At 52.6% G+C, this 23,566-nt stretch overlaps 1 protein-coding gene across 4 annotated transcripts in view; it reads right to left on the reverse strand.

Moving 5' to 3' along the window:
* Window positions 1–1,382: 1,382 nt before the first annotated feature.
* The window catches only part of STARD8 (StAR related lipid transfer domain containing 8), a 77,251-nt gene continuing 55,067 nt past the window's right edge, over window positions 1,383–23,566 (reverse strand). For 3 of the 4 annotated variants that reach the window (XM_036016968.1, XM_028522538.2, XM_036016969.1), the window contains 13 exons: window positions 14,582–14,653; window positions 12,351–12,432; window positions 11,299–11,362; window positions 8,272–9,689; window positions 7,436–7,609; window positions 6,332–6,491; window positions 5,653–5,851; window positions 5,161–5,371; window positions 4,744–4,858; window positions 4,231–4,455; window positions 3,047–3,264; window positions 2,774–2,950; window positions 1,383–2,620 (listed from right to left, as the gene is read on the reverse strand). In XM_036016968.1, the coding sequence (XP_035872861.1) occupies window positions 2,503–2,620; window positions 2,774–2,950; window positions 3,047–3,264; window positions 4,231–4,455; window positions 4,744–4,858; window positions 5,161–5,371; window positions 5,653–5,851; window positions 6,332–6,491; window positions 7,436–7,609; window positions 8,272–9,689; window positions 11,299–11,362; window positions 12,351–12,432; window positions 14,582–14,653 (3,233 nt within the window). In that variant the 3' untranslated portion in view covers window positions 1,383–2,502. The remainder of the gene's footprint in view (window positions 2,621–2,773; window positions 2,951–3,046; window positions 3,265–4,230; window positions 4,456–4,743; window positions 4,859–5,160; window positions 5,372–5,652; window positions 5,852–6,331; window positions 6,492–7,435; window positions 7,610–8,271; window positions 9,690–11,298; window positions 11,363–12,350; window positions 12,433–14,581; window positions 14,654–23,566) is intronic. The other variant, XM_028522540.2, reaches the window with a different exon arrangement.

The following is a 23,566-nucleotide window of genomic DNA, read 5'->3' on the forward strand; positions in this document are numbered from 1 at the left end:
CTTTAACATCACTAGAAAAAAATGGGTATAATAACTATGAATATAGTGATTAGTCCAGCCTGGATAATATTCATCTTCATACAAAAACAGTTATAGAATATGTATTTTAATATTGTTTATGAGAAAAGGGCCCACAAAGCCCAGATGTGACCCTAGTCTCTGCTCAATCCCAGGCCCTTTCCATCAGCTTGAGATGCCATCTGCCCGTCTTAGAAGCTGCAGTAGCCCGGGGGCCAACCCAGGGCAAGGAGGGGAGGGGTGAGTACACTGTTTTCCCAAAGGTAACAGGCTGCCAGGCCTTCTGCTCATCTTGCCAGCTAAATCCAGAAGAGAATAGAAGGAGGGGACAGTGAAGTGGGACTTGACAAGCAGCCCGACCTATTCAGACTAGATGGGGACACAGACAGGGGAAGGCCAACATGAACACTTGCTGAGGCTGACTTGTGACAATGTGTCCCTGGCCTATCTGCCCTACAAGAAAGCAGAATGTTAGTTTCAGGCTATCCAACAGCACTTAAGGGATGGAAATAACAGATTTGACTGTAAAGCCTACACTTCGTCTAGCTGCCTCTCAGAGGTTGGGAATTTTCCAGCTACAGCAACAGGGAAGAGGCAAGTTCCTTCCTCCAGGGAAGTCAACATGAGGGGGCCCCTCTTGGCCCCCTGAGCTTTGCTGGCCACTGAAACCAGACCAGAAGCTGCCCTAAGGCACTGTAGACCTCCCATAACCCGGCTTCTTGAGTGCAACAGCTTTCCTAAGCCTCCCAGGGTCGAGTCTCCACTCTTCATCTTTCAGCTTGAGCTGTGTGTAGCAGCGGAGGAAAGGACAGCATAGCCAGGGGAATGCTACTGTCAGGACTCCTGAGGTCATGCTTGTGGGCCACTCAAATGAGGGACCGTGGCCAAGACAGGGGATGGGGTCTGCAGCGTATGCCCAAGCCATGGCTTCTTGGAATCCCGCCTCCCCACCTTCAAATCCCCTCCTAAATAGAAAAGCCGAGGCCTTGCCCCTATTCCTCTTGTGACCTCCCTGAGTCCCAGGCCAGTAATGCTCAAGAGCTCTCACACTAACACTGAGCCCAGGCCCTACCCAGCATCTGAGCAAAGAGCCACACAGTCGGCATGCATCTCCAATAATGCTTTATTGTTCTGCTGAGGGAGCCACGTGGTTCCTGCTCTCCACTTCTCCCATCTCACCTTAGGTGCCCTGCCCCAACACTCCCACCCATAGATTATAGTATACTCATGATAGACCAAAGCTGTGTGTATATAGATGTGTGTATGTATATATGTACCTATATGTACACAAATACATATATATATCCTGACTGTACAGTATTTATAGGTACAAGTAAAATAGGCTTAAAAAAGTACAATGTTGGCTAGGAACCATCTCATTTCAGTTTATTGAGCTTAAAGAAAAATGAATCATGAGTTGATGCTAGAATGGCACTTGAATTTCCACATGAACCCAGATAGCCAATGGGTGGGGATAGGTCAGGTTTGAATCACTCCCCAGTGGGCTGAGATGACACTGGGCCCTGCCATCTGGCTGGCTGGACACCTGAACCACAGGCCAGGTCTTTGCTTGAAGGGGCTATTATATCAGCCTGGTACTGCAGGCACAAAGAACAGGAGAAGGGATGTGGACACAGCTAGGTGTCTCCTTGCCACCATCTGCTTTTGCTCAGCCAGTGTGGTAAGAGTGAGCTTGTCTACTCTCCAGATGTAGCAGTTTGTGGCCAAAGGCTGCACGGGACCCCACGAAGTGGCAGATCAAGTATGGGACCCAAGCCAGGGGAAACTGGTTCATTGGTCTCTTGAGATCAGAGAAAGGAGGGTCCCTCCTCCACTCTCATGTCCCAAGCTATCCCAAATCGTCATGTCGCCTACTAGGGGCCCAACTATGCCTATTCTTTCAATCAGCCTCATAAAAATCAGCATCGTATTTACACAAGTAAAATGCTCCACAGTGGTTGGGGCTGCCCTGTGCTCTGCCCACGTGCCTATCCAGTTCCATCCAATTTCTCTGGAAAAGCTAGTTTAGAGCCATTGTTGTGCCCAAAGGCAGGGCCAGAACCTCCTGTCCAATCTCAAAGGGACCCTAGTACCAAACAGGATGGCTTGGCCTCTCAAAACGGCAGAGAGCTGGGAGTACACACTGCCCTCTCCCTCTGTCCCCTGCAGGCAGAGAGCTGATAAGGCTCCAAGCTGATTGGTGGCTCTGTGGGCCTGAGGGCAATGGCGGTGTTCTTGCTCCTAAAATGGCTCTACTCTGTCAGGAAGGCAGAACACAGGGTTTGGGTGGGGGTGGAGTGGAGATGGGACACTGAAATTCTCCTGTATGTGCAGAGGAACTTCAGGGTACAGGGCCAGGTAGCTGGGGTGCGGGGAATGGCTCTGCCCCTGGAAGCAGCATATGGGGTTTGCTGTGCTATGATCCTCCCTAATCATGTGGTACCAAGGGGGCGGGGCGGTGTCACCCTGGAACCAGGCTGAGGTTCACAGCTTTGTCTCCGGGCCAGCTGCCTGCAGGGTTGGGAAGGAATCCCGGATCTTTGCCACTTCCATGGCACACAGGTGCCCAAAGACCTTGTTGTACCAGTCAGGAGAACGGCCCCTGGGGGGAGAGAGAAGCAGGCAGGAATGAGTCATGCGGTCTTACCAGGAGCCCTTTCCAGGCGGAAGGGAGAAGAGATTGGCCCCCAGCCCCCAGGGATCAACAGCATGGGGCAGAGGCAAGGAGGTCACCAGGGCAAAGGGGGCCTAGTACCTTAGGTCAGCACGGCAGATGTGGGTGAGCCGGGAGCGGCCCAGGCCACAAGGCTCTATGAGGTACTGGGAAGTGAGCATCAGGGCCCGCACCCCAGATTCTGGGACAGGTTGCTCAGGATCCAGGGACTGGGAAACAAGCAGGCAACCCCCACGAGGCAGGTCGGAACGCCACATCCTGTGCAGAAGGGACACATTCAGGTTCCTGATGCTGGTTCCCACCCCACCTCACCCATCCCCTAAGCACAGCAGAATAGCAGCTGGAGCCTCTCACCGAAGCACCACGAAGTCACGGCAAGGGTGGGGTGCCATGCTGTCGGTGACATAGTGGTACAGCTCCACACCTGGCATCAAGGCCTCCAACACCTGGGCCCGCAGCAGGTCCTCATCCCAGAGGGCCCGCTCCCGCAGAATACGGTGTAGCACCACAGCTGGAGGGGCTGCCACCTCGGTGGACACCTTCCACACACGCAGCGGGTGCTCATCTGGTGCCTGTAGGTCAGGGGAGCGGGGACAGGAGGAGGCTGTCAGGGCTCAAGAGCTCCCACTCACCCTCCCATTCTGGCCTGCCCTCACGCCAGGCCCAGAGGAGGGAAGGCTGCAGGGCTCCTGTGCCAACCCGTGTCACCCCCCAACAGACCACCCCTGTGTCCCCTGTCCTGTCTCTCCTTTCCAGATGTCTGCTTCTCTACCCACTCAGGATCACAAAGAGATGACAGACACACATTCTCGGAGGCCTACTAGGCTCTACCATAAAATAGGCACAGTGCTGGGAATTTCTGGATATGAATGGAAGAAGATATGGGGATAGTCCTTGAGGAACTCACCACCTAATGCGCAGAGTAGAAAATGTGCAAAGCAACAAAAGCTGCTGCTCGCTGAGCCCTTTGTACATGCCAGGTGCCGGGTTGGCTGCTCACCCCAACCCCATAAGGGAAATTTCATTATGACCACTTTATACACGGCAGTCCTCGGATGTGCAGTCTTATTCATAATCAGAATCCAAGAAAGAATATGGCTAGTGCCAAGAGAGGGACAGAGAGAAGTCACTTCCAGCCCAGGGCATGGCAGGAGGCTCTGAATGGAGGAGGGGGGCATATCAAGTTGGGGCTTACAGTAGCTGGGGAAATGTAATGTGTGGGGCTGGTCAGTGCAAGTAGCACGACATCAGGGGCAGAAGCACCGCATGACTGTGGTGTAGAGAGAAATGGGAGGTGAGGCTGTAAAAGCAGTGACATGTCTACAGTGGGGCCTTAGGAAGGTAATTCTGTCAAATGGTCCCCAAGGGAGATCCCTTGGTCTCATTTGGTTCTGGCTTTGCTGGTTGACATTGTCCAAGTATCAGGCTGAGGTACAGTGAGACTGTTAGGGAAGCCCCTTCCTTTGTGATCCCAGGCCCCTTGCCTGCACTGAGTCCTCTCCCAGCCCCACGGCAACCACGGCAAGTGTGGTACTCACCTTCTTGCAAGCCAGCTCTGTGTGCTGGGGCCCTGGTACACTCATCCAGCCTTTGAAGCGTTCAGCAGCATCGCGCAGCAGCTCCTGGACGCTGTCTTCCATGTACAGGCTGAGGTTCACACCAGCAGCTTGTGCCTGCCTCAGCTCAGTCAGGGCTGGGCCAGGAGGGCTGAGCTCAGCTGCGCTATAGGAGCCACACAGTTGCAGCACCATGTCCTGAGGCACCTGGCGGGGCACACACACACTGGGCTGGGGCCATGAGGAGCAAGCAGCAGAGAGGGTCAGGGACCCTCAGTCCCAGAGCCCACAGAGTCTGTCAGGTTCATGTTCATGGGGTGGGGTGGCCTGGCTACTGCAGTGAGGTAGGTGAGAAACCTTGCAGGAAGAGCTGGAAGTAGGAGGTTGAGGGACATGTATAAAATTGGGCCCTATCCCTGACTTGGAGTATAAAGGTCAGACGTGATGATTCCCCCAGGGTCTGGGAGGTAGGCCTCATGGCCTGGAATTACTCACCTGGAAAAGTTTCTTACAGTCACTGATCATATGTGACAGGCCCTGGGTGGCCGCCATGTTCTCACTTAGGTCCCTAGGGCCTGGCCGGCCAGTGCGGCTGCGCCTGCTCTTGATCCTACAGGAAAGGGCAGAGAGGAGAGGGTGGCACAAATGGCAGGAGGTAATGTGGCTGACAGGCTGGTTTCCAGTTCTCAGGAAGCCAGCTTGCCAGTCCTGAACACAAAACAACCTGCTGTGTTTTAGAAGACCCTGCTTCACAGCATCTGACCAGTCCCAGGCCCCTGAAGAGCGATGCTAACCCCTTGTGGTGATGTTTTGGGATTGCAGCACCAGGCATCGAGGGCCCTAAGTCCAAGTGGGGCAGGGGTGGGCAAACTCTCCCTGCCTGGCCCCACCCCACATGCTACCCTGTTTCACCTGGGTGAATGGCTATCCTTCTTGGAGATGTTGAGGTGGAAGATGGAGGGTGCCAGGCACACAGCAAGGTTTCCAGCTGTCATCTGGTTTTCCTCAGCAGAGGCAATGTCACTTAGGAAATACAGCAGGGTCTGCAGCACCTCTCGGTTCTCATCAGGGAGCAGCAAAGTAGCAGCTTGTGCTGCTGCCAGCCACTGATCCTTGGGGAGGACTGTTGGGAAGGAAAGACGGAAGGGCTTCCTTATTCCCTACAGCCTACTGTGTCCGAGAACACAGAAGAAACAGTAGTCCCAAGGGACTCCAGTGAGAGAGAACGGCAAAGGTGGGCTCTGGGGGGTCTCCAGGTGCAAGATCGAGCTCCACTCAAATGTGTGCTGTAACCTTAGGCAAGTAAGTCCCTGCCATATAGTGGGTTTGGGGAATAAAATGTGGTTTCTCTTCAGGATGGTTGAGAAGGAGGAAGATTGTTGGGGATGAGTACTGGCAACTCACGCTGATAGATCTGCAGGAAAGTAGTGGTGAGTTTGCTGGTGAAGATAGGCTCTGGCAAGTCTCGGAAATACTGCTTCAGCAGGTCAGCCACATCGTAGGCTGACTGGCCCTCGTAGCAGACATTGTCAGGGGATGACTCATTCATCTGGCGCAGGTTCTGGATCCTAGACTTCACCCCAGACTTGCGGAAGATGCCCACCTGGCCCGCGAAGATCAGGGAGGGAGGGAGGGAAGAAGGGAGACATGGAAGGGAGACTGTGAGGCCAGGGCTGAACCAGGAGTCACAAGCATAGGCTACCCCAGAGACTTCCAAACCCACAGGCCTCCTCTGCACAGAGTTGGAGAGAAAGGGCAAAACTGAAGAAAATGTGTTTTTATAGCTTTGGGCCAAGCAGAAACATGGCTTTGGTGGAAACGAATAGGCAAAGGGGGACCTAGGCTAAGGCAGACTCTTGGAAGTTGGGAAGTATAGCACCTAGGCCAAGAAGGAGGCTAGGACAGAGCTGGGAAGAGGGGCGCTTTGGCTCCATTCCCGTTGGGCCTTTTTAAGGCTAGGAAAGGTCTCTGGTGGGCCAAGCCAGGGGGAAGAAGCAGAGCAGAGTGGCTTCCCTCCCCAATTTCTTAGCCTCAGACGTGCCCCCCAGCACCACCTCTCCGCAGGCTCCCCAGTGGGACTCACCTGGTCCAGGCACTGGCTGCGCAGATAGCGCATGGCTTGCTGAATGCTCTGTGGCAGTGGCTGGCCTGTGCGCTGTACATGGATGAGGGGTGGCACCCCAAACACATGCTGGCCTCGATAGTCTGGGGTTTTGTTCCTTTTCATGAACTTGGGTACTGCCCTGTTTGGAGGAGTAACAAAAGATCAGGAAGGGGCGCGGGCTACACTGGGACACAGCTTGGAGACTATCGGCAGTCTTGAGGGATGTAGGCAGCAATGAGCAGGGTAAGAAACACACCATATCCCCCGAGTCAATAATTGCTAAGCACCTCTCTGGGGCCAGCCCTACAGAGTCACATAGGAACACAGGAGCTCTCAGTCTGGTGAAGGAGATAACTGTGTCAACAGGCAGTGACAATACTTGCTGTCAGTAGTGAGCCAAGAGCTTCGCGGAAGACCCATGAGGGAGGGGAACTGTACCTAGTGGGTCAGGGAAGGCTTCAGATATGGGTAGAAATTCAGCAGGCTCTTGAGAATTTTAGTAGGCTTTGTCCCAGAGGAGAAATGGGGAAAAGACATCCTAGGCCAAGAGAACAGCATGGACAAAGGTAAAGAGGCCAGGAAAAGAACACAGCACACTCGGGGAAGGGCAATTGGCCCATACAGTGGCATTTCTTACAGGTAGCAAGCTACAGAGCCCAACAGATGGGGCAGGGCCAGAACGTGAAAGGATTATGGTGGGAAGGAAAACTTGGACAATGCGGAGCGACACAAGGGTACTTATCAGGAGAGCGACAACCAAAGCTGCATTTTCAGATAATATCACTGGTGGTAGCATGGAGGTACAGCTCAAGGACCTCATGTTCTGCACCCCCATTCCTCCCTCACACATGGCACACATACTCCCATGCATCCGATGTGCACCCCTCACCCACACAAGCTACCTCTCAGGCCACGGTCCCTCCAGCTTCTTGGCACATCCCACCACCACATTGCCCGGTGAGCTCTGCCTATCTACACCTGATTTCTGAGGATGACCCTCCCAGGGCCTTGGCATAGGGGCAGGGAGGGAGCCAGGACTAGGGTGAGCAGCCCCCCCACCCACCGTGGCCCCAGAGCACTCACCAGCTCCAGCCCTGTTTGTGGGGCACAGTGTACTTCTCCATGAAGGCTGTGAGCCGCAGCAGGGAGCCTTTGTGCAACAGGTGGATCTGGCTGGCAAACTGCCGGTTGATCTCCAGCGACTCCGAGTTGAGACTGGGCCGGTGCGAGTTCTGAAAGCTATGCCAACGGAGCTTCCTAGTCAGGGATGAGGAGGTGAAGAAAGCCCGAGGAGCAGGGTTGGGTCAACCTTAGAAAGGGCTGTGTTCTTCTGGCCCCTCCCCTCCACCAAAAAAAATGCAGAGAGACGTGACCACTGTCAGCATTGCCGCTAGGCCCCAGGGTAGGAAAAGTTTAGTCTTAGTTTCCTGGGCTGCCCAGTGGCCCAGGTGCAATCAGGGAGGTGGCCCAGATGCAATCAGGGAGATAGCCCAGGGCTCAGGTCCATCTAGGGCCATCACGTAGTAACAGCCCCTACCCTTTTCCAGGGCTGCAGTGACAAGTCCAGCATTGCAAAACTGGGGGTCAGAGATCATCTCTTCTAATGCTGTGGATTTGCATACAGGAAAGCCGAGGCCCAAGTAGAAGCTAGTATTTGCTCAAGACCACAGCAGAGGCAGGTCTGAAACCTAACATTCCGGACTGCCAAGTCTTGTACTCTTGCTCTTTTCCTCCTGCGCCTTGGTGCCTAAAAGCAATCAGCCAGCTCCCAAGAATCTGTCCCTGGGCCACATAACTAAGAAACTGGTTTGGGGGCTAGTGAAGATGGGGGGAGGGGAGAGAGGCAAAGGAAGGAACTGGGAAGGGAAGAGACACAGACAACCAAGCCCCCTGCCCCTATCCCTACCCTGAAGTCCCACCTGCAGGGTCTGGTGAGTGAGGCCCCAACGCCTGAATCTCGTCGGTCACGGGGTGCTGATGCCTGGAGTGCAGCTGGCAACGCTGCAGCCTCAGCCTCGTTCATGGAGTTCCCGCTACTGTCCAGTTCGCTGGAGGAGGCCACAGTGTCAGAAATGGAGTGTCCTTCTTCCATAGACAGGCTAGAGGCAGAGGTGGGTTCCCCGCCTGAATTCACCTCCTGCTCATTCTCCTGGGCTGGGCCCGGGGATTTGGCCTCAGCCCGAGCCTGCAGCTCGGCCTGTGTCTGGAGTTCAGCTGAAGCATGAGCTGAGGGAATGGTCTGAACTTCATCCTGACCCATGGCTGAGGACTCCCTGTGGGCCGGAGCCTCCATCTGGGCCAGAGCCTCAGGCTGACGTTCAGCTTCAACTGTGGCTATTTCTACTGATGAAGTGGCATCTTCCTCTTCCTCATCATCTTCTTCTTCCTTATCTCCAGGCTCCACGTCTGGGTACATGGCCTGAGACCAAAGCTCTACCCGTTGCTGCAGTCCCCACACATGCTGGAGGATGTCATCTAGGTGGGCATAGCTGCCCCCTCTCTCCTCCTCATCTTCAGCCTCAGCCCTGGACAGTATAGGCTCAGCTGGGTACAGCTCGGGCATGTTGTCATAGGTGCTGGCATGGCTGCCCGTTGAGCCACAGGAGCCCCGGCGTCCTTCGTAGCCCCAGCGCCTACCTGGCTGCCAATCGGCCAGACGGTGTCCATCCTCAGGACATAGGCTCTCGATGGATAGGGAACGAGGGAATGTGCCTGGTTTGTGGTCCCCAGGCACATGCACCAGGTAGTTATCCCTGTGTACCCGCTGAGGATGCCGGAATGTGGCCACAGACCAGGCCTCCCAGGCCCTCTGAGTCTCAGTGCCACCGCCCCTAGCTGAGGTGTGTGACTGGTTCTTGGCCCTGTAGAATCCAGCTGAGAGGAAGCCACGGCGGTTACGGAAAGAGAAGGCTTTGGTGGCCTTCTCTGAAGTGGCTGGGCTACGCTCAGACTCAGCTTGGCGGCTGCCACCCTTTTCCTTCCGTCTCAGAGACTCGAGGTGCTTGAGGAAGCTACGGGAACGGCGCTTCTTGGCTTTGTCCTGGGGACCCTCTGGTCCTTGGTTGGGGCTGAGGAGGGTCCGGTCACTTGGGCTCGGGGCACGGCTTAGCAAGGGTGGTGGGTCTGCTGGCTCAGGCGGTAGGCTCACGGTGATGGCCGGCAGGGAGGTGGCACTAAGCTCAGTAAGGACACTCTCACAGCTGGATGTCACTGGTAGTTCAGGGCTCGGTGGAGCCAACAGGTCAGAAGACCCCATGCGAGACCAGCGCTGACTCTCTTGCTGTGAGGACCAGGGGTTGCTGATGGTACATTGCTCTTCCTCTTCTGAGTCTTCATTCTGAGAAGGGCACCACAGGGTCAGTCAGAGAAGTCCACCTACCAGCCCTTGCTTGTGCTCTACTCTGCCTCCAAACACTTGGAGGACTTTGGGGCAAAGGGCCCTCCCTGCTTTCTGATTGGGGACATGTACTAGAGAAGGAGCTGACTCTGGGAGTGCTAGAAAGAGGAGGCCAGGAGGCATAGCTAGAGACCAGATGGATGGTAAAGGTCATGTGATTGATCCAATCCCTCCCCATTTACACATAGTGAAACACAGACCCACAAATGAGAAGCCTCTTGTCCAAGGTTATACGTCATGCAGGAAGTCAGGGACAGAGCCAGCCTAGAATTCAGGTGTCTTAACCTCTTGGTCTCAGCAACCTCTCAAGTGTGGGCTAGAGTCTTAGATCAGAATCACAGAATGTTCCTGGCTGGTGTGGCTCAGTGGATTGAATGCTGGCCTGCGTGCGAACCAAAGGGTCACTGGTTCCATTCCCAGTCAGGCCACATGCCTGGGTTGCAGAATCACAGAATGTCAGAGCTGAGAGGAGTTTTGAGATTTTCTCCTTTTCTAATGTGCACGGTGGGGAAACTAAAGGCCCATAGTGAGGAAGAGGCTCGCCCAAGGTCACTGAGCAGTCAGTGGGGACTAGGTCCCAGGAGTTTCCTTCTTCCTGCCAGAGCCAGGCCAGGGCTCTGGCAACTGGGCTGATGAACCTGCCTCTAGGGCAGAAAGCCTCAGAAGAAACTCATAGAACCTGACCCCAGGGCAGGATGGGATCATCCGGTCCACATTTCAGGGCTACGTGCAGACTGACAGTCCTCACAGTTTCAGCAATCCCAGATTGGCAGAGGAACAAAAGTTTCTGGAAGCTATGGACGCCCCTCCCCACCATTCATGGGCGAGATGAGGAAAATGAGGCCCAGAGGGAAAAGACTTGGGGTGGGTGGAATTAACAACCTTGATATCTAACACCATACAGGCCATGATTTTTCTTTTTTTTTTTTTCTTTTTTTTTTTTTTTTTTTAGATTTTATTTATTCATTTTAGAGAGGGATGGGAGGGAGATAGAGATAGAGATAGAGATAGAGATAGAGAGAGAGAGAGAGAGAGAGAGAGAGAAACATCAATGTGCGGTTGCTGGGGGTTATGGCCTGCAACCCAGGAATGTACCCTGGCTGGGAATCGAACCTGGGACACTTTGGTTCCCAGCCCGCGCTCAATCCACTGAGCTACACCAACCAGGGCTCAGGCCATGATTTTTCCATCACATTATTCTGTCTCTACCCTCTAGTCAAGGAATTTCTGCCATCACAGAGTAGGGAGTGGAGGCAGATGGATTTCCCTAAGGAAGGGCCGTCTCTGGGTCAGGTTATTAGTACACCCAGGAGGTATAGGTGGGCTTGGGCAGGGGGTCAGGCCAAGGGCCAGGGTACTTGTTCTCATACTTCAGCCTCTAGACCAGGCTTACCTAACCCTGACACCCTGCCCCCAGGCTGGAACAAAGCACTGCTGCAGATGTCCTGGACTCCTAGGGCACTGGAACTAGTTTCGAAAGTGGTTTGTGCACGTCTTAAGTTTCCCATCACGTTGCAAGGTCATAGACTCCACTCTTACCATGACTCACCTGCTTGCATTGAAAATGAACCTCCAGTTTCATCGAGGCACAATTGTTCAAGGTCATCAGCCTCCTGCAAGGAAACGAAGCAGTGGTCACCCAAGGATCCCAACCCCCAAAGCCTGTAGCACATAACCTACCAAGATATTCCCAAGATGCCATCCACTAGTGCATGTGCCCGGACAAGGAAATGTCTCCCAAGCTCAATGTTCTCAAGGGTCTCAGTGCCAGACACAATGCTAAGGAGATTATGGCCTCTGTCCTCTGAGAGCTAATAGATGTGGAAACAAACCACTACAAAGATGGGAAAGGTTCAAGAACCAGAGTAGACAGAAGGCAGAGCAGGCACACAGAGGGTGGGACAAGGAAGTTCCATGAACAGACTAGTTGTAGTCAGATAAGGCTTCTTGGAAGACAGAAATGGGATTCAGAGGAACAGAGACAGAGGAACTCCTATCTCAGGTTTCAACAGGAGCCTGGGACAAGGTAGAGAGAACAACATTAAACAGACCAGTGTAGTTATGAAACGAGACCCAGGCTGATAAGGTGAGTCAAAACCAGATTGCGAAGGACCTCCGGTGTCATGCTAAAAAGCTTTGGATTTTTCCCCTTTAGGCAGCAACACATTTTAGGCAGAGGAGTGCCTGTCTGGAAACTGACTCTAGTGGCTAGTGGGCGGCTGTGCCGTGCCGAGGAGGGGAATGCAGAGATGGAAGGCAGGAAGGCCAGGTAGAAGGCTGTAATGGATCCAAGAAGTCATGGTTTGACCTCAGACAAGGGCCAAGCTAGTATAAGTAGAGAGGGGACAAATGAGAGGACTGTCTATGGAATCTCACTGAAGGGAGAAGAGAATCAAAGCCAGACCTTGGCTTTCCAGCTAGAGTGCTGGGTCGGTGAGGGTGTCACAGACCCAGAAGACAGAGTAAGCAGGGTAACTGCAGTATATGAGTTTTGTTGATATGTGGGGCTCCTCCTCTGTTAGGGGCACAGGGATGTTTTTTTCCATGAGGAAGCCCCAAGCTGGGCCCCAGCCTCCCAGGTCTGGCCCTCAGCCCCCCTACCTGCACAGGGCCCCCAAAGAGTCCTCGTCCAGAAAACCGTGGTCCTTCTTCACAGAGCCAATATCCAGGGGAAATGAACCTTCTGCATGGCAGAGAGAAGCCAAGATGAGTTGAGGGTGGTTGGACAGGAATTCTGCCAGCGGCCCTTAGAGCTGGAAAGGGGAGATTGGGGAGGCTGGGGAGGCAGAGGGGAAACCCAACAAGAGCAGAGGAGGAGGAGCACGTCTGCGGGAAGGGAGGAGCCTAGGAAGCTCGAGTTGGCCATCAGCAGAAAGGTTGGGGAGAGGCCAGGAGGGGTAGCTGGATGAGAAGACCCATCACCAGTCAGTGAGGCAGGTCCCGCAGGGACAGTAGGTCTCAATCCCCTTTGAATCCTGGGCTGCTCAAATGAGGAACTTCCTCCCTCGCCCAAGGTGAAGTGGGGGAGCAGGGAGAGAGTGAGGACAGAAGAAACACTTACCACTGCTACCCAGAACAGGGGACCCACTCCCTGGGGTTTAAAGAGGAGAGGGGAAAGAGGAAGGAGCAAGGAAGGAGGTGAGAGCAGTCAGGAAATCCCACACTTCTCTGCCTTATTGGTAAAACCAGCCTATTTACGCATTTCCTAAGACTCATTGAGCATCTACTTTGTGCCAGACACTGGGGATACAACAGCAAATGAGAGAAATGATCCCTGCGTTCATGGGCTTTCCACTCTCCTGCAGGGGGAAACAATAAACAATACATGAAACAAACAAGAGAATGCAATAATAAATGCGACAAAAGACATCACGACAGATTGGGTGGGGGCTATTCCTAGAGAGGTGGCTGGCAGAGGTCACACATCTGAGCTGAGTCCTGAAGAAACAGAAGGGGCCAGCCGTGCAAAAGGCCTGGGTAGAGAGTTCCTGGCAGGACTAACACGAAGGCTCTGAAGAGGAAAAGGGCCCAGAGGGAGCAGGTGATAAAAAGGAGCCTGAGTGTGGTTGGCGAAGGGGACAGAGGAGTAAAGAAAGGGCAGGCAGTTGGCTGACACAGTCTTGTCCATGAGGGTGAAGCACCAGGGCTGACTTCATTCTAAGTGCACTGGGGGTGGTGTAACGCAGTCAGAGCACAGCAGTGACAGACCAGGCCTACACTCACGGGGCCTCTAGCCACTGTAAATTCAGAGTACAGCAAGGAGTACAGGAAGGAGACTGACACACTAAGCCAGGGGAGCAGTGACAGCAGGTCACACTGATATGGCAGTGAACATGGTAGGAAGTAGATCGATTCAAGAAATATTCTGGAGGGAGAAGGGGCTAGCTGAAGGGTTAGCTGTGGTGGATGAAAGAAAAGAAGAATTGAGGATGATTCCTGGATGTGGCGCTTGAGTGGTCAGTAATGCCGTGGGGAGCTCAGATTCAGACCTGTTAAATCCGAGGCACCTGGCAGACATCTGAGTACAGACAGTGATTGGCAGTTGATTAGATAAATCTGGAGCCTGGGAATGAGGTCTGGACAGAGAGACATTTGGAAGTCACCAGAATATAGATGGTACTTGGACAAGAATCTCCTGGGAAAGAAATGTTGAGAGAGAAGAGGGGCTGGGCCTTAGCCCTGAGACACCCCAACATTTAGCTACCTTCTAGAGGGAGCAGAGTCAGCTAAGGACAGAGAGCAGCAGCCAGAGAAACAGTCAAGAGAGCAGCATTTCTAGAAGCTGAAGAGAGTGGCCAACTGCACTGAAATGCTTTGGAGAGATTAAGTAAGGACTAGGAAGTGACCACTGAACTTGACCCCATGGAGGAGCTTGACAAGGAGTGTTGTTGGCAAGGTGGGGGGAAGCCAGGGTGCAGTGGCAGTGTGGGAAGAAGAGGGGAAGTGGAAACAGCTAGTATAAACAATGCTAAGGAAGACTGGGAAAGTGAAGGGAAACAAAGGGATAAAACCATGGGGAAGACGAGGTAAGGGGCAGGCCACCAGGGCACACACCCCTGCTGCATCTATGCAACTGGCATCCTTGGAGTGGTACAAAGCAATGACCCTAGTCAAGACAAGGTATTTTACAAGTGGCAACAGCAGAGCTTGTGAGAGCTGACGAGAGCCATGTAGTAGAGATGATGATGTAGGAGAGAGAAGTTGTAGCTATAGAAGCAGGGCCAGGGTACACGGCTTCTTGTGCAATCAGAGAAAGAATCTGATTTGCCCCACTTGACAGATGAAGGGTAGAAGGATAGGGAAGTTTGGGGGTGGGGGAGGGGGCGCCTTACCTTCAAACAGCTGAGCATACTGAGGGAATCCTGTTGCTCGGAGCCACTCGCATGCTTTCTTGGCCTCAGCTTCTAAAACAGAACAGGGAGAGAATGAGGCAGAGAAGCGGGGTTAGCGGGGTGATGGGTGTCTGCTGACTCACCTCCAGCCGGCAGGCACCTCGAGTTCTGGTGATCTGGAAATGGCAAAAGAAGTTAAGAGGGAGAGGCTGGCACATTTGCCTCATGTCACAGCCAGAGAGGATTTACCCTCTACTTCCCAGGCCCTGCACCTTGTATGTCCTGGAACCCCTTTCTTGAGCCTCATTCCTTACCTGTCCCAATCCCCTCCCACTCTTCTACCCCTGCCCAAGAACAGAACCTGTCAACAGCAGTGCCTCCCAGGACCATCTGGGGTCAAGGAGTGCTGCTGGGGCAGCGGGACACAGCTGTGTCTTCAACCCTCTTCCTTGGGGACCCATTCCCTTCCACAGCCTGCGTAGACTGTCCTAGTCTGGCTAGGGAGACAAAATATTCACCAAGCATTATTTTCTTTCTCCTCATCACACGTAAAGTTCTCCAGCACTTTGAGAAGAACCACGTCTCTCTGAACACATAAAACAAGCTATGAAGGTTTTACTCTCCCCATTTCCCAGATCTCGAAACCAGCTCAGAAAGGAACGGCTCATTCATAGTCTCCCAGTGGACAGGGTAGCAGTGCTAGGGCCAGAGTCCAAGTTCAGTCTGACTCCAGTTCAGGATTCCATTTTCTGACATGGTGGCTGCCCCGGTGTTCTTCCTCCCCTACCACTCATCAAGTTCCAGCCCTCTCTCCCCTGGGAGCCTCCCAGGACTGCCCCAGCTCTCCCCTGAGGCTGGCCTATTTGCAGCATAACCAAGTGCTGACTGTCACGCTGACACAGTGCTGGCCTGTGGGTCTCTCTCAGAGCAATGGCTGAATCGGCCTCCTGCCTCTGCTCTGGGAGTTCCCGGCCCTGAACGGGACACCCCTGCCAGCCTCAGTGCAGACGTGCAGCTGGACTGAAGCCACAGAGCAGGCCTTCCTGGCCCAGTGTAGGCTGAGTACCAGCAGCAAAGTCCTGGGACTGCCTGGGCAGCTATTTGTTCCCTACCCAGGTGGTGCCAAGGAGCAGTGGGGCTGGAACATGGGAAGCATTTGTTTCCACGGGGCCCAGCTAGCACTACCTCAGCCCCTCTGGCAGGGGCAAAGCAGGCTGGGAAAGTGTCCAGGTCACTAGGCAGGTGGTGGTCTGGGGGATGGGAGGTGGTAATAGCAGCCTGGAGGGACTTCATACCCACCCAGAGAGCATTTGGGGGACACAGTTTCACTGAGAGGACAGCTGAGCCAGCTGCTACAACCACCCCCTCATCTCTTACACCTACCGGACACTCTGGAGAAGGGCCTTCCCCACCTCAGAGTCCCTCCCAGAAGCCAGCTCTGCTTTCCTGTCATTAAGACAAAGAGGAGGGGCAAAGGAGACCAGATCAGAGTTTCCAGAAAGGTGGCTACAGAAGGAAATGGTGACACCTAAAGGGCCATGAGTCTGGCATGGCCACCGGGATCAGCAGAGCCAAACCTAACGGATTGGCCTTCATGTCAGGATCACACCCTTTAACCCCACGGCAGCCCCCAGTCACTCACGGTTTGAGGCAGGAGAGGAAGAGAAGGGCAGAGAGAAGCACCTGCCTCTTCATTACTCCCATGCCTCTCCCTAAGCCGAGGTGGGGTGGGAGAGCACAGTGCTGAAAGCCTGTACCTTGCACCTGTGGACCTCATCCCTGAGCCATGAGGCCCACAGAAGAGTGGCAGGGCTTCCTGCTCCCCTAATGCTAAGCAGTGGCACTAGCCAGGGTTAGCGGGAAGGGGACCAGCTCAGTCGGGTGAGCGCCATGTTGTTTCACTCATACTTAGGGCCCTCTAGCCCCTGCCACTCAAAGTATGGCCCAGCAGCATCAGCATCACTTGGAAGTGGGTTTGACATGAAGAGTTCAAGACCTACTGAATTGGATCCTTGGGTGATGTGCAGCCCATTAAAGTTTGTGAAGCATTGCCCTAAATCACTTAGCTCATGGATGCTCATCTTTGGATGCACGTGAGAATCAGCTAAGGAGGTTTTTCAAATACCAATTCCCCAAGGCCCCATCCCCAGAGGCAGATTTTATTGGACTGTGGTGAAACTCTCCAAATTGGTATTTTTAAAAAGCTACAGTCTGGGGTATATTGAAGCCCAAGGGACTTCCCCAAGACACACAGTTAAGTGTTATAACTGAGACAATGACCCTGATCTTAAAATTCCATGCCCAGCACTCTTTGCCCTAGCATTATGCATACCTGCCATCAGATGCTACGTTAAGGGCCTTGGACTCAAACGAACCAACCCGGGGCCCTCAAACTTGTGTTCTGCCCCTTCTGGTCTAGTGGAGTGACAAGCTTGAGTTTAAATCCTGGGGCTGTCAGTCACTAGCTCTCTGGCATTGGACAAGTTGTTTAACCTCTCCAAGACTCAGTTTCCTCCTCTGTAAAATAAGAGCATTCAATCAAATACTGGACAGGGAAAAAATACCCTGACGTATAGTACTAGGCACTCACCAGTTCAGTTCCCTTCCCACCATGACTGAAGTCTCCCAAGGAAAACGAAGAAATGGGAGAAAGAGGCCCAGCAAGCATCCCCTTTTGGGTCTGGAAAGTAGTGACATCCATATCACTGTCAGAATTGGAAGCCAAATGGCTCAAGAAAGTGAGGTTATGAGGCAGAAGTTTCAGAGGCCACAACAGCTCAAAAAACACAAAGGAGCCAAGGAGTCCGAAGCAGGGCTCCAGTCTGAATCCCCAGCAGCCGTCCCTGGCAGGAATCTGGAGAATGTAATAGGTTATTGCCCAACAGGATGTCAGGGACATTGGCTCCCGACAACATACCACTCCATGGAGAGCTGGGAGGCTCTGAGGCCCCCTCCCAGAGGAGCAGTCAGGGACATATGTCTTGGTGATTAAGGGCTAACCCTAAGGTGTTTTGCCTTTGTCCCTCACACCCGTCCAAGCCTGCCCAGGCTGGGAGCCAGGAGTGACCACCCAGCCCTAGAAGAGTTAATTCACCTGGAGCTGGGGCCCAGGAGGCCCAGAATGAAGATTGCCTTATATGCCCGGCGGGGAGAGTGACACCAGGCAGGCTGAGGCGAGTGATGTAGGAATGTTTGCCTGTAGCCCCTAGTCCGGCCTGTGTCCAGATGTGCGGATTCCAGTAGTTTCAGCCTCTGTATTATGCAAGCTGTGTTCTGGCCAAGGCTGGGGTGATGTATCAGGACAGGTCAGGGACAGCACTCAGCTGGCACAATCTGGATTCCACTGAGAGTTAAGGCCAGACTCTATCCCTGGGGAGAGGCCCAGCTGAATTGAGCTGAAAGATTGGGGGAGAGGTAAACTACAGAGCTCTGAAGTCTAATCAGGCCCCAGGATCACACTCACAAGTCTCCTGAAGGGAGTATCAAAGGAGGACTGGCTGAGCAGAAGCCAAGAGGTCAGTGATGGTATCTGCAGCGATGCTTACACAGGGCACATACCAGAGACCAGAGTGTCTCTCCGTGCAGAGAAGGATACAATGAGGAGAAAAGCAGCGCTTCTATCCTTAGGCCATGATCTATGAGTGAGGATAGAGTTTATGCACCCAGGAGAAAAGCAGCAATATTTCCCACAGGAGAAATGCAATAATGCCCAAATATGATAACTCAGTTGGAAAAAAAAGGTTTTCCAACTAAGCCACTCTTGCACTTGCTGCCTAAGTCACGTTAGACAACTTTCTTCATTCTCTAGGTTTTGGCTTTCAAATCTACATAGTGAGGACTAGTAACTTTCCTGCCTACCTTCCTGGCAAGTCTGGATGTGGCCAGGTTCTATCTGGTTTTGAATTTATCTATAGGAAGGCTATCATTAGAGGGGACTTCCTTTGTTAGGACTACTTGAACTTTATATTCACATAGTTTTTAAGGCTCAGTTCTGATTGGGACCTACTTGTAAATAAATGAGAGAGAAAGCTAGGAGGAAAAGAGAAAGTAGTGGGTAACTAAGCTTTGGGAAGCCAGGACTCACCAAGCTAGTGTCACCAACTCTACCCTCTTCATGCCGCTATTGGGAAACTCAAGTCCTTATGCCTTGTGGTCACTCAGCAGGTTGTGAGAGAGATGCCCAGGCCCTAGTTCAGTCTACTCCCTTCCAACCCAAAGTCCAGCCCAGGCCTGGGGACCAGGCAAGACACGAGGCCCAAGACAAGCAATCGATGGATGTCACAGACACCCAGACCAAAGTGTCTTTGTTACATCTGAAGTAGTAACCTCTCGACTCAGGCTGAACATTATAATCTGGGGAGCTTTTAAAAATACCAGTATCAGAACTCCAGTTATGATTAATTAAATGAGAATCTTTCCACCCTGGCATGGCTCAGTGGATTGAGTGCTGGCCTAAGAACCAAAAGGTCACTGGTTCAATTCCTAGTCATGGCACATGCCTGGGTTGTGGTCCAGGTCCCCAGTTGTATGTGCATGAAAGGCAACAGATTAATTTATCTCTCACACATTGATGTTTCTCTCCCTTTCTTTCTTCCTCCAAGCCTGCCCAGGCTGCCCCTCTCTCTAAAAAATAAACAAAATCTTTAAAAAAAAGAGTATAAAGCCCTGGCTGGCATAGCTCAGTGGATTGAGTGTGGGCTGTGAACCAAAGCATCGCAGATTTGATTCCCAGTCAGGGCACATGCCTGGGTTGCAGGCCACAGCCCCCAGCAACTGCACATTGATGTTGCTCTCTCTCTTTCTCCCTCCCTTCCTTCTCTAAAAATAAATAAATAAAATCTTTAAATAATCTTTAAAAAGAGAAAAGAGTATATACTATCAATGTGACTTACTACTCCATGGAGAGCTGGGAGGCCCTGAGGTCCCCTCCCAGAGGAGCAGTCAGGGACATATGTCTTGGTGATTAAGGGACCAGGCAAGACACAGGGCCCAGGACCAGCAATGGGTAGATGTCACAGATGCCCAGATCAAAGTGTCTTTGTTACAGCTGATGTTACAGTTGATGTTAAAGTTACAACTTTGTTACAGTTGATGTTACCCTCAGTCACCTCTCAGTCAGCTGGCTGACAATGTTTGTCAGGCTTCTCCGCTATAAACTTAGTCCCCTCCCCTTCCCATACTGCACTCTGTAAAAGGAAGTCACTGCTGAGCCCACAGTTAAGAAGTGAACCCCTGGCCGGCTGGCTCAGTTGGTTACAGCATCGTCTCCATAAGCCAGGATGGCAGGTTCAATCCTCAGTCAGGCTACATACAAGGAAGTGGAACAACAAAGCTCTGTCTGTCTCTGCCTCTCTCTCCCCTTCCTCCCTCTCTCTCTCAAAATCAATAGATAAATTTAAAGGAAAAAAAGAATCTTTAGGGACAGGATTAGTTTTTTGTTTCTTTTTGAGACCTCTCCAGGTGATTCTGAAGTGTAGCCAAGATAGAAAACCAGCCCTGGTCAGTGTGGTTCAGTTGGTTGGAGTGTCATCCTATAACCAAATGTTGCAGGTTTTATTTCTGGTCAGGGCGCATTCCCAGGTTGAGGGTCAGTCCCAGGTCCAGGTGTGCACAATCCCCTGTCCAGGTGCATACAGAAGGAACCAATCAATGCTACTCTTGTATCAGTGTTTCTCTCTCTCTCCCTATCTCTCTCCAACCCTGCTTAGCTTCCTAGATCAGACGAGATGGAGCATGTCCAGGGTGGTATGGCTGGAGACTCTAGCTCTCTCTTTAAAAGCAATAGGGGGGGAAGGTCCTCAAATGAGGATTAAAAGAAAAAAGAGGCTGGTCCATGTTCTCTCTAGGGCTGAGTACAGGAGCAGGAGAGAGCAATGAGCAGTGATGTGAATGCACATGATAGAATGGGGGCAGGCAGGTCTGTGGGTGTTTGTGACCCACTCCATAAGGCAGCTAGCTTCCAACCAATGTGTTGGCTTCCTTTACTGTGCTTAGCTTATCTGGAAAGGCATCTCCTCCACGGCCCTCGCCCTCAAGGCAGGATGACTGTCTCCAAAACAAGATCTGTTATCAGCATGGCCTCTCCCACCTTCAGAGAACACAAGAGGAAAGCCAGCATTCTACAGCATTGGAGAAAGGCCTGCACTGCCACCATCTCTGTGGAAACCCAAGTTCCCAAAGTGGGCTCTGTGAGGCCAAGCTGGTACCAAGGTAGGCAGAGGGGCTGACTGCCACTCCAGGCCCTGCTGTTGTACCTGGCAATTGCTGGGTCCTGACAAGTAGCTTCTCAGATCACTTCTCGTGGTTGATGCAAGGCTTGTTGCCTTTGCCCACCCCAACTCCTAGAGAAGGACCTGCTTAAGGAGATGTTGGCCTTTTGTCAGAGGACTTACATCTCACTCGGCCCCAAGTGCCTATGACTAGACTAGCCCCTTTCACCCTCCCATAAGGATACACTAAAGGACCTATACCACAAGAAGCGAGCCCACCCATCCTCAAGCCTTGGACCCTGAGAAGTGGTGTTTCATTTGATTTTGCACAGAGGGGCTTTCTAGGATGGCAGTGACCCTGGCAGAGAGATTGCAACAGGTGACTGCCTGGCTAGGCCACCTCTCTCTCTGGGGAACCAAGGGAGAAGAGCCCTCACAAGGTACGCTGCTAAAAGCTGTCACGGATTCCAAAACCACCAAAATTTCCCCTCCGTATCCTGAAGTAGAAATTCAGAGGGGTCTGCAATACCCTATCTATGGGGAGTTGGGCACACTCTTGTCCTTCCCTGCACCCACTGCTCTTAGCTGGAATTACAACTCTAACTAGATTCTTACAGGGGAGGGAGGTGGAGGGAGGAAAGGGGACAAGACCAAAATAGCTCTCATCCCACATTCCAAACCTCACAGGAGGGGCACCACACCAAGGGCTGCCGGATTTCAAGCAGCCTAGCTTGGCAGTGGCAGACACTGGCTGGCCTCCGGCTCATTAGGTCGATGGGCAGAACTTGGGGCCCCACTACACCTGTTTGGATGCCAGCCTCAGTCTCAGCCAGAGCTCCAGCTAGATGCCAGCTCCTGGGCCCACGTGAGCAACACTTCAGAGTCTCCCTTTCACAACTGAAGCACCAACAAGGCAAAAGGCCCAGGAGGGTACAGTACTGTGGGACTGGGTGGCAACAGAATGAAGCCACTGAATTTTCTTGCTGTCCAGTGGCAGGTTCACACGAGTGGCTCTCCACTCTAACACCAATCTCTCTTCAACACTCCATACCCAAGGCCACAGGGCCACAGGGATTCTTCAACCAGGGACAATTAACTCCAGGGAGCCTTTAGCAATACCTGGAGACATTTTTGATCATCAAAACTGGGAAGTGGTGCAACTAGCATTTACTGAGTATAGTCCAGGGATGCTGCTTATCATTCTAGAATACACAGGACAGCCCCTGCACACAAAAACTAGTCTGAGTCCAGACATGAAGTAGGATACCTTACCTGGGGGGGCCTCAGACACCTCCAAGCAGCCCCACCCCACCTTGGGCGTGTCCTGAAGGGTGAGGCAAAGAATGGATGCAATATTCAATGGAAGGCCCTTGTGTTTGGAACACTGTGGACACCTTGCAGGGTCAGCCAGGGAGAGGTGGCAGTTCTAGTTTGGAGTTGTTATAAATATGGAATTTATACAAGAAACCACCAGCTGTGCCTTTCCTCCCACGACCATGTAGGCTGAGCTTCAGCACGAAGCAGTAAGTGAGGGTCAGAAGGGAAGGTTATAAGGGCTTGTGGCTCAAGTAGACCTCTGGCCTGCTGAGGCTGCTTGAAAATCTGGATCCAGAGTCAGCCAAGCCTGTGGTCAGCTAGGCTAGCACTAGACACAGCAGGGCCAAAACAGGCAGCTGACATTCCTGCCTGGCCCAGGGCTTCCCTGTGACAGCTAAGGTCAAAGCTGCCACCTGTTCTGCAGCAGTTTCTCCTCATTAGCTTTTTTGCCCCCAGGGGGTCCCACCACCAATACAGTCCCAGGTGCTCTGACAAGGTCATGGTAACAAGAAAACACAGGTGTTTTAATAAGCCACATGCTACTCCATCACCTCCAGTCTCCAACCTGGAGGCAAGAGATGCCAGCCTAACTAGTCTGGGACAGATGTTAGACCAGTGGTAACTGTTCTCCACTGTGGTATGGAAGACTATTGGACTGTAGGTCAGGAGAACTACATTCTGGCCTTAGTTCCACTGGGAACTTCTTGGGTAACCTTGAGCAAGCTACTACCTCTGTCTGAGCTCAGTTTCCCCACCTAATAATGGCCATTGACTGAAATCTAGACCCGAGGCAGAGGTAGGTGTGATTGGCAATGGGTGATTAAGTAGAAGGTGCTGTCCTCCCCCTGCACATTCTCTTCTGGGAGACTGAAGTAAGAGTCCTCGGTGTGGGAGGGGGGAACCGAGACCAAACCCATCTTCCCCTCTCAATCCAGCTCTCCTGATTTCCTGCCTCCAAAGGCACCAAAGAGCTACGCTTAAATCCCCAGTCATCCTGGTCTGTTTTCAGTCTTCATTCGTGTATTTAGTCACCAAGTTCTATCAACTTTTCCGTCAAATGGTCACGGTTTCCCACACCCAACCGTGCTCGAGGTTCTCATGCCTGGATTATTTCAGTCCTCCAAGTTCCCAGCCTCCAGCTTCTCCTTTCAACAGGTCATCCTGCCAGCTTCTGCTTCCAAGAGAGCCCAGCTCTGACCTGGCCACTCTCCTACTGTGCAACCTAACAGGCTCCCCATGGCCCACAGCCCAGAGCAGTTATATCAGACTGCCTTCTACCTGGCACTTGAGGTTATCCACACTCTAGATCCAGCCTGACTTGAATCTGCAAACTCCTATTATTCATCAAGATGGAACCCAAATGTCCCCTCCCATGAAGCCTTCCTTCCCTGATCTCTCACCAACCTCCTACCACCCAATGGCTCAGTTAAATGAAGTGGCCCCCTACATATTTCCTTTA

This window comes from Phyllostomus discolor, chromosome X (genome assembly GCF_004126475.2).
Source record: "Phyllostomus discolor isolate MPI-MPIP mPhyDis1 chromosome X, mPhyDis1.pri.v3, whole genome shotgun sequence".
Lineage (NCBI taxonomy): Eukaryota > Metazoa > Chordata > Mammalia > Chiroptera > Phyllostomidae > Phyllostomus > Phyllostomus discolor.